The 11,184-nt window shown below is 41.5% G+C and overlaps 1 protein-coding gene across 1 annotated transcript in view; it reads left to right on the top strand.

Moving 5' to 3' along the window:
• The window catches only part of LOC119648489 (titin-like), a 59,185-nt gene that overhangs the window by 20,619 nt on the left and 27,382 nt on the right, over positions 1 to 11,184 (top strand). Inside the window, exons 2-3 of the mRNA XM_038050255.1 lie at positions 4,132 to 6,139; positions 6,508 to 6,576. Of these exons, the coding sequence (XP_037906183.1) occupies positions 4,132 to 6,139; positions 6,508 to 6,576 (2,077 nt within the window). The remainder of the gene's footprint in view (positions 1 to 4,131; positions 6,140 to 6,507; positions 6,577 to 11,184) is intronic.

The raw sequence follows: 11,184 nt of genomic DNA, 5'->3' as shown, positions 1-11,184 counted from the left end.
CGTATGTACGTATGTATTTTATGTACTACCATCATCATCATCATCAACGGCGCAACAACCGGTATCCGGTCTAGGCCTGCCTTAATAAGGAACTTAAGACATTCCGGGTTTGCGCCGAGGTCTACTAATTCGATATCTACTACCCCGTAAAGCCTAATAACAAGTCAACCAAGCGTAGTTTCACCTTAATAAGGGATTTATATTTTTAATAGGACTACCAGGAAAACAAGTTTATTCTCCTGAATATATGTTGTGGGTAGTTACAAAAGCACAAAGGCAAGCGCACCCTCAAAGCTAGATCTCAGGCATGTTGAATTGTTTTGAAAGACAACTAACGGCAGAAAATGATGGACTAACAACTTTGAAGTTTTTACTCTATATCCTAAAGTCATCCTTGCCTCGGATAAACCCGGGTTTATCGGTTATGATTTTCAACTATCGTCCTACGGCAAAGTGTTGTATACCTCTGTCGACAAAAGCAGACTTTGGCCTAACGGCTCTGGATCTGAAGGGGACAAATGAGGGTCGGACTCACGACGACAGCCCCCAATAAGTAGGACCCATACCCCCATAGAAGTGTTTATTAAAATGCAAAAGTGAGAGTGATTAGGCCCCATATTAGGAAAAAGAGACAAGTTCATTGCTGAAAATGCAATGCAGAAATGCAGTTTAGTGTACATCACGGCAAACCCCTTTCCATCCTTACATTGATGAGAGAAGCAGAAGCTGCCGCTAATAGTAACTATTTCGACCACGTATACCATATGACGAAAGGTATGCCTTTCAAGTGAAGGACCCCGCAATTCTTAAAAAAATATGTTTAGCTTTGGTCAAATATTGGCGGATTTACGCTCAATATGTTGTGTCATGTTGTGTTCTGCGAATTATACAAAGGAGCACTTACCATCTGCGAGTCGCTTCGGTCACACTGCTCCCGGGGCAGAGGTGAAACCGTAAAGCCATCATCGCCTAACATCTTTCAATAGTGTTGTGAAGGACGTTGACGATAAGCTTTTCAATGAGTGGAAGAAGGGATGATCCATGCAATTCAGAAGAATAGCACCCGTCTTGAGTTCCGCAACTGGCAGAGTGCCTGCGTGCTTCTTGCTGCCGCGAAAATATTATCTAAGATGCTCCTGTAGCGCTTAAAGGAGCACCTCGAAGGCTTGATCGACAAATAGCAATAGGCTGATTTCCACTCTATATCCTCCTATACTGACCACATTAACACACTCCAGATTATTGCTGAACAGTATACGCAATTTAGATCAACGCTTCACCTGCTCCTCATCGATTTCGAGAAAGCTTTCAGCAGCACTCCATCAGAATGAAATCTCAAATAAATTTTAAGTTCAAATCGAAGTCCGTCAGGATTAAACCACATTGTTGGTGGCGCCCTCCACGATGCCTTGGCTGAAACACATGGAGTGGTTCAATGGGGATGTTATCTTTTCAAAAACATTTCAATTACGCTGATCACATCTACTTGTACTCTTACTGAACTAAGGATCTTGACTAAATGGCTCTGGACTTGAAGTAGGAGGCAAACAGCGTTGGGAGATAAATACCAACGAAACCAAGGTTCTAAATTGGACGAGCTATCGCGCTCTTTCCTTGTTGATTGATTATTAATAGCGCTGAATCTGTCTTTGATGTTTTAACCAACATCAAATTGATCCACAAAAAGAATCTGGATACCAGTTTGTGTACCGTTTGCAACCCAGCACATCTTTGCCAATGAAAGACCGTGACTAGTATTTTCAAAATAGATGTGAGCCATAGCAACATTTGAAGAAGAGTGGGAAATACATGATGAATTGTGAAAGTCCTCTTTTAAAAACCATCCTAACAACTGCATATCATTTCAATATCTACCCAAATTGCAGTTTGCAGTAGTATTGTATCTTACTCTTCAAATTCATTCCTCCTCATCAATATGAACCCAATTATAGGCAATAATACTGAGAAGTAGAAGCTAAGGTGCACGTTCTACTGCTATTCACAAAGTTATAGTAAACTAACGACGTCTTTTCTTTGTATGTTCGCTTCACTCCAAAATGTCACAAGATGGTCGCATAAAATGAACTGAATTATCATTTGTCAGGGTTGATAGGTCAATTCAGACAGCTGTTGTGTAAAGCAAAATCGGTTTGCTAATCGAGAAACTACTGGATTCGGCAGACGGAAAATAGAAATTTTAAAAACGTCGAGTATCAAATTAAAGGTCTAATCAGCAGCTTTCGAAACAAATCTGACGCTAGTTGTATAGCGAGGAGTTGGAAGAGTTGGGTAAAAGTCACTTAGTTAAAGCAAGGGTGCATTCTTAGAAATTACTCATCCGAAAAATCTGAAAAAAAAACATGCTAATGCCTCTATATGACGTCATACCTCAAAGCCTTTCTTACGATCAGCATATAGACCATGATAGCTGAGTTCCGTCTGTTTGAGGTTTGCGTCAAACCACAAGCGTTATGTCAGTTTTTGATCGCCTTCGCGTTGTAACTTAAAAATATGGCGCCGAAATGTCAAATCACCTAAGGAACAAAGACAATATTCCATTAAATCACATTGCATACAATACATATAATTAATAAGTATTTCCCAAAATAATTACCTCCTCAAAATACCGTTTTGACAGGTAAGCGCTCACAAGCCAAAGGGAACGACTTTGATCGCGCTCGTCGTCGTGCACTCCGCGAGGCTCGCGAGTGCAATACAAAACCCAACTGATATAAAATGCAATAGTGGAAAGTTTAGTGGAAATCTCACTAATATGAACAACGGTGTATTAGCTCTATATAGCGCCTTTCTCGCGAAAATTTTCCGCATCCTAAGGTTGAAAATATAGTGCAGCAAAGCGACAATTAAAGCGGCGAGCAGAGCATCGGGAACAAAGGACGATATATAGGGCGGTGAGCAAAAGTCGAGCATCCTAAATGTCGTCCTTTGTTCCTTTTCGACCCTTTGCTCGCGGTTCCACTATGTTTTCAGCCTAAGGCATCGTAGAATGTCAATATCAAATTGAAATGGAAAATTTGACATCCTAAATTCATACACAGCGAACTAAGAACTATGTACAAATGTCCTATTTGTGCACCGAAATATACTTAAATAAGAAATACTTGACGAGTCCCGCTTCACGTCTCCAACTTGTTTACAAAATATTACAATGTATAATCACCAAAATTGGAAAAACTGGAAAACTCAGAATTTCGTTTTTCCAACAATTGAGGGCGCGATAATTGAGGAGGTACAGCGTCAGTCTCCCAATATCGCTGTTCTGGGTTCGAACCCCAGTCGTTTTCGGTGTCTGTGTTCGTTTTGTGTTTGCATCGCGTTTGCACAGGGTTAAGTGTGATGATAGTGAAACTGAAGCACAATTTGACTATGCGGATACCATATACTCCACCAAGAAGTAAACAGGAAACACTAACAATAGACCGAAATGGTTATTTCAAAGCATGAAGACACCAACCACCCACTTTTCTAATGGAAAAATAAAGTCTTTAGCTTGCATGAAAAATTGTCTGACAATAAAATGTATGTGTGTGCGAAAAATGTTAAACGGAGTTCCTCAACTGAGCCTTCAACCAACGTTATGTCACTTTAAAAGTTTGCATTCTCTACATTATAGCTACATGTCTTGATATCACTCTAAGCTCATTCACGTATTAGACGAAATTACTAAGAATTCGTTCAGATTAGCTAGGACTCTTCACTATTATTCAACGTTACCCCTCGGAACATCCGAAAGGCCTGACAAGAAACTATACGTATTGCGACTGTATTTATTGGCAGCCTCACATTTTCTAACAATTTACAGGACGGTGGGGCATTAATATTTGAGGTGGCTTTTTGAGCTGTAGCTTACTGCGCTTCAACGGCTTCCCATGTCTCTAAGCATCATTTCTAGAAGCTCCTCTGGTACCCATTCATTGACCATTACCGAGTTCTGCAAACTTGATATTATGGGATTTCATGAATTCATTTCAAGCATCGCGTCTTCAGCATTTTTAAAAATGTTCGTATCAGAAAATGTTTTGCCTCTTTAGAATTGTACATTGATTTCTTTCATTCGCGAATATTTGTGCATTTTTTCTGAATTTTGTTTGAATGTTCTAATCAAATTAGGGAAAGCGCACGATAGCACAAATTTCTAACAATAGAGCCAAGCCAGTAACTATGTCTGAAATACCAACAATATCGGTCACGGGGCACTACCAGAGTGATGTTTCCGAAGGAGAGATGAGTGACTGTGATATGAAAGATGTTCTAACTGACGTTGAAGACCTGAACGACGGCGTGAAGGAGAAGACGAGTCTGAAGGTGCATTCCAAAGCGCGTAAATCGAAGAGTTCGCCTGTTGCTACTGATATTGAGGACTATGTCGATTCGTCTGATGACCAGGAGGAAAAGATACGTGCAAACGACGACATGCCTCTTTCACTAACAGAATTTTTAGAACATGGTACCGTTGAAACTAATAACGCGGCCGCTGATAAGACAACTACGACTACCACACAAAGAAGTGGTGCTTTGTTTGCTCCGCTAATCAATGACGACCAAGGAGGGGTGACAGATTGTGAGAATTACAATTCTTCGGGAGATGAATTATCTATTGCCGATGACGCGGATGAAATATCAATATCTGCTTTCCTCATTGAATCAGAAAATGTGCAAATTTTGGACAAAATTTGCCAAAAAGCGTCTTCAGACTCTGAAGATGCCGAAAGCGAACTATCGGTCTCTGAAGCTGGAGATGTATGTAACCCCTACGAATTATCAGATGCTGAAGACCTGGCCCTTTCTGACGTTGAAGATAATGCAATGTACCAAAAGTTATGCGCTGAAGTATCAGTGATTTCAAATAGGAAGGAGGATGTAGAAGACCAAGAAAAGACGGATTTTATGGCAACAACGCTGATCATACCAGAAATTCAAGAAGACAATATAACAGATACCGAAGGAATTGAAATGGATTCGGATGCAGAAATCCTAGAAAATGGTTCTACTCGTAATCTTCAAATAACCACTAATTATCAAAGCTCCCATCGGCACTCTTTAACCGACGTCGAAGACATAGACATCGGTGATGCTTCTGATTTTTTAACAGATCCCCCGCCAGTGAGCGCATCCGACATACCCGCTGCTGTTCGCGAAATAACTATAGTCAAAGCCGATGTATCTGGGCAGCGTGTCACCAATACAATGCCACTTCAAGGAAATCCTAACACCGGAATTGATACCTTTCTCGATAAAGGTGTTACCGATGTTGAAGATCTTTCCGACGATGAAGATTATTACGAGTATTCAAATAGCAGAACAATCGATCATATTCCCGAGCCTTATATCGATATGGCAAGAAATGTTGAAATAATAAAAGATACAACAGCCTCGTTGGGGATTTCCACTGAAGCGGAGCCTACGACAGATATTGAAGAGATATTCATGGCCGGGACAGTTCGTCGAAAAAAGACCGGAAAATCTAAAAGTCAAATGAAAAGCAAGAAAACTCTACAAACCAAATCTCAGGAGCACTACCAAGATGTCACTGATATTGAGGAACTTGATGTAAGTGATGCAGAAGCGGCAAAAAAATCTATGAATTCTTTGCAAATACCTTGTATTCCTGCAACAGGAAAGCAAACTCCCGAAATAAAAACAGATGTTGAATATGTGAGTGGTGACGACGAGCAGTATATTTCAGAAGGGGAAGAGCGGAATGAGCAAGTTGTCAAAGCGATCAATGCAACTAGCTTCTGCTCCACAGAAACTACCATTGAATCTGTTTATCAGTCTGGGTCTCCATATAAACGAAAGGAGACTAAGGAAATTCGAAGAACAACTTTTGAAATTTCAGAGCATACAAGTAATCAGAACTTGACAGATGTAGAAGACATAAACTTACATTCAGATGTGGAAGACACCCAGACGTTCCTAGTGTCTTCCTATTCAAGAGCAGCAACGGTGTCGCCCAGCGAACTTCAAGACGCCCTCAATGAAAGCAGTGTCTCCATTGTGCATGATAAATGTGGAAGCGCATTCGACATGAACAAAGAGAGACACTATATTAAAGGACTTGGAGATTGTGTCGATGCACACACCGACGTTGAATACATAGAAGACGAAAACGAGCCGGGTAAAGAGCAAAATGCACCTTAAATCCATCAAGGTAAAAGCTTGAAAAGGAGCCTTTGAGATAAAAACTCCATGTACAGAAACATGTATTGTGATCGCATTCGTATAAGGATGCAATCCACGTCAGTGGAAGCCACATTTGTAGTTTGCTTTCATTTCATTGCTTTATGCTTTTTTATTACCATATTTACTTGTTGCTGATTACGATAGAAATTTATCGGCAGTCGGTTTTGAAATGCAGATGTATCTATTGGTTCACAAAGCAATATTGTCTATGTAAATTTACAAAGCTATTGGTTAATTTCGATGAGCTTCTGTTAATGAGCCTTTGTTTATTTATGAAAAACATATTCCCCAAATTCTTTTTAGAAGAAGTAGAGCAACTCATTCAAGCGGATGAAACATTTGGAGATCAGACTGTCTCTGAGCACACTGAAGGTAAGGATTTCAGGACGCCATTATAACCATTTATCATATTGACAACAATCTATTCCGAAAGTTCTCATTATTTTACTTTACTCATTTTAATTTCATGCTTTTCACGTCACAATTATTAATGACATTTACATTTGATTTTGAAATTCATTCGCTTAGTTTTCTGACCAACCTCCTATCATGATTTCACCAACCCACCGTCACATTTACTTCATAATTAAGTACGAGTATCTGAAATTATATGAAATGCTGTGTGTGAAATAGTGTACCGGAATTGGTTGATAGAGTATCCAAAAGCCGACACAAGATCCAAAGTCAAAACAGAATTTTAAGTTTTAATACCAAACAAAAACATCTCGCGAAAATCAAACCACAGCTCATTTTCCATTCTTTTTTATCGCACGGATAGTCTAGCATTTTAGATACAATGCCAACCAGAGCTAGATTGATCTTTTCATCAAATCGATTCACTGTCTGTCACACGCACTTTTCTCCAAAGCGGCTAAACTAACCCGAACGAAATCTGGTGGACATATCGAAACTGTGAAATCCCACGCATACAGTAAGCGACATAAATTTACGTGCAGTGTAAAGGAGAACTCACCATACATGTAAAGGGGGGATACAAAATAACATTTTCACCGAAAATAGTCATGTGGGGTATCAAATGAAAGGTCTCAATTAGTACTTGCCGAATCTGATATGACGTTAAATGTAAAGACCGCGAGTAAGGACTCAAAAGATACACACTTAAACTGAGACAGGACTCATTCTCGGAAACGACCCAACCCAAGCATCCGAAAAAAATCAGGAAGGTGCGGTCATATGAAATGTAGGCGTCAAAGTACGTCCCATTCCGATATCTACACAAATAAACTTACTAATTGCATATTACCAACTTTTAGAAATTTTCTGAAGTTCACCAGCATAGAGAATATCTCCCATACGCATGCTTAGTTTCATGGAAATCCGGCCATTAGTGCCAAAGTTATAGCAGCTTATCAATTTCGCGCGAATTCACTGCTTATGGAGCCCTGCAATTAAGATGCTGACGTCACAATTAGGGAGAATAATTGACATTCGCGTGAAATATTAAAGTCCCCTTTATGAAAAAATCTACTTGTCTCCAGCCCATTTTAAGGTTTTGTGTAAACACTTGTATGAAATCTAGGCCTCAAAATATGTCCCACTTCCATATCAGTAAGTCTATCATCAAATCTATCATCAAATAGACTTACTAATAGCATATTACCAAGTTTAAGAAATTGACTGAAAAAAAACCCTAAATTTCATCGTATCGCACATACGCATGTCAGTTAAAATCCGGCTATTAGTGTCCAAGCTATAGCAGTTCAAACTTATCAATTTCTTGTAAATTTAGTGCATCCTAAGCCATGCAAATTAGATCCTGGCGTTATGATTAACAAGAATAATTGACATTCGAGTGGAATATTCTGCCCAGCCCTTTTTAAAGTTTTGTTTGCAAAACAAAATCTTATTAAGATCGGTTCAATGTCTGTCTGCCTGTCTGTCACAAGCACTTTTCTCAGAAACAACTATACCGATTAACACGAAATTTGTTGAGAAGGTGGAAACTGCGGACACCCAGACATGCAGTGAGTGATATCCTTCTACGTCGAGATTTAGCGGGTAGTCCCCATACGTGTAAAAGGGGGGGTGTACAAATTTTTTTCACCAAATATACCCATGTGGGGTATGAAATGAAAGGTCTCGATTAGTACCGGTCTTAGTTTTGAGATTTGTTAGAAAGGCGGAGAGCGGGAGGGATGGAAAGCGATGATTTCTTTACCGGACCCATTATCAGAAACTACCCAATCGAAAAATCTGAAAAAATTCATGAAGCTAATACTCTCCATATCGATATCTATTCAAATTAAGTTAATAATAGCATATTACCATATTTTTGTGGAAATTGAGCAAAACCCCCCTTAAGTTTATCCCAGAGTTGTGAAAATTGGCAATAGTATAAAAAATAATCTGAAGCATTTATCCCCAAGTTTGACCAAAATCATACTATTAGTGACAAAGTTACAGTAGCTCAAATTTGACTCTCCCCTGTAAATTTACTGCAACTAAATATCAATATCATATTGAAGTGGATAGTCACACATGCCTAATGCAAATACATAACAGGCTACGTACAAATGGAATAGTTCTACACTTAAATATACTCACAGACGAAGCAACCAAAACCTTTCATACCTGAAGAAACCAGCTTCCGGCTTGTTTTATGGATGGAAATGGAAATCTTAAAAAGACACTGCCGCCCTAGATTGCAGCAACGTGTGGGATCCTCACCCACTAAAACCACCCCCACTTTCTCCTTCTTTCTTCGCCGCGGAGCCGCCGCAAAGCATTATTTCGCGGGGTGGACTGCGCTTTAAGCGACCAAGCCTTCTATTCTTCGCGTCCTCCTTGCGCCCTCCGCTTTTCCAAGTTCCTCCTGTACTCTTTTGATTGCGGAGTTCACGGTACACCAGTTTCCCTCCAACTTCAATATTTCCACGACGATGGTCTGCGGACTTAGGTTGGTTTTCAGGGAGTCTTCCAGACTCCTCCTTTCTGAGATAAATCGTGGACAGTGAAACATGCTTCAAGTCCACAAGTGTGCGACCACATTCAGGAGAAAAGGAAGAATCATCCAGCCTAAATTGGTGTAAATACTTCCTGTAACCACCATCTCCTGACAGGAATTGCGTCAGATGGTAGTTCATCTCGCCGTGTTGTCGCTGGATCCACTCATCAATATAGGGAATCAAAGTGTGGGTCCAGCGGCGACCCCTCGGCGAGTCGTCCCACCGTTGCTGCCGCTTCTCCAGCGACTCTCGCCTTGCTGCCTCTCGGTATTCTGCATCCTTTTCAGGAGGATTCATTTTCCTTTTCTCGTACAGGCAGCAAGGCTCACTTGTTAGAATGTTTATCGGGATCATTCCCACAATAACACACGCTGCCTCGGCTGATATTGTTCTGAAGACGCTGCACACCCTTAGCGCCGCTAAGCGGTAACCGTCTCCAGTCACGCTTTTATGGCGCTGATAATTTCGTTAGCGTACACTTCAACGTCTTCAGGTTGTTTCGCGACGACAACCACAGCTAGACCATCTGCGAAACCGATTATCGTGGTCTCCTTTGGCACGGGAAGGGCAAGGATCCCATTGTACATGACGTTCCACAGGAGAGGGTCCAACACTGAGCCCTGTGATACTCCTGCGAAAGGTAACTTTCGAAGAGCTTAGTCAAATAACTAAGGACACCCGTTTTAGCCAGTGAGCTTTTCATCCACTCCCAACTAGCGGAATTGAACGCATTTTTGATGTCCAACGTCACAACGGCACAGCACTTTTTAGACGACATCGCGTCTCGAGCCAGCTTCAAAATAACGTTTACGGCGTCGATCGTTGAGTGGGCTTGTCGAAATCCAAATTGCCGCTCCGATAGTCCATCCTCATATTCGATGATAGAGAGCAGTCTATTGTAGATGACCCTTTCTAGCATCTTTCTTACCGTGTCGATGAGGCAAAACTAGTTTTTGCCTCTTCCACCGGTCGAAGAAAACTCCTTCTACCATGCATGCTTCAAAAACGCTGATAAACAGTCTTAATAGCGAGTTTAGGAGCTCTATTGGGAACAGCATCCAAACCGGGTGTTTTGTTATCACCAATTCTCCGGCAAATTTGCGCAAGTTCCATTCCCGAGTACCGCAGGTATGGCGTAGACGTCCAATGCTTGCTTATATTGTTTGCGCTCCCCTTTATCCGGGGGGAAGAGCGCCATCACGACATCGAGCAGAATATGCAGGCAGGTCAGTTGTGGTATTTGCCCTCTCATCTTCCTCATAACCAACCTGTACGATGTTTCCCAGGGGCTTTGGTCCGCCTCCGCGCAAAGTTCCTTGAAACATTCTCACTTGCTAATCCTTCTAGCCTGCTTAAGCATACCTTCCTCTAGATCGTTGGCAGATCTTCTAGCTCGATCTCCGCGATTCATTCCACCAATAGTTTGAGCGCCTTTTTGCGAAGACTCGCCGCCTCGGCATAGCAGCGTCACATGCTCTCGTTATGCGTCCCATCATTTGCTCTACCTTTTCTGTGGCTGCACCACCGGGATTTCGGCCTCCAATAGCATCTCTATGGATGTACTCTCTTCAAACTTTTTCACGGACCAGCCCTGGTTTCCAGCTCCGCCAATGTGGTAATCACATATGTCAGATCGACTATTAAGCCCGACCCTGTCCCACGAAAAGTGGAAACATTTCCCATATTGGCAAGCACCAAGTGTAGCTCCAGGAAAACTTCGAGCAGGATACGGCCTCCGGTGTTCGTAGTGCGGCTTCCCCACAGTGGTTGAAGTTGATTTGTATCAACCTCATTTCTTTACTTCATTCCAGGCTCTCCTAAACACTGGCCATCTGCTGCTGCCTGCAACGTGCCGACAGTCAACGCCCTTTTTTCCTTGCAAAGCATACATTCAGGCTCAGCCTTGCACTCCCTGAACATATGATCTTCTCGCCCACATTTTCTGCAATTTTTTGACCTGTCACGATCACCGGGGCATTTCGCGGCTATGTGGCCAAATTCCAAGCATCTAAAG

The sequence above is a fragment of the Hermetia illucens genome, chromosome 2 (assembly GCF_905115235.1).
Source record: "Hermetia illucens chromosome 2, iHerIll2.2.curated.20191125, whole genome shotgun sequence".
NCBI lineage: Eukaryota > Metazoa > Arthropoda > Insecta > Diptera > Stratiomyidae > Hermetia > Hermetia illucens.
The sequence above is the reverse complement of the archived record's forward strand: the minus strand, read 5'-3'. Positions and strand labels throughout refer to the sequence as shown.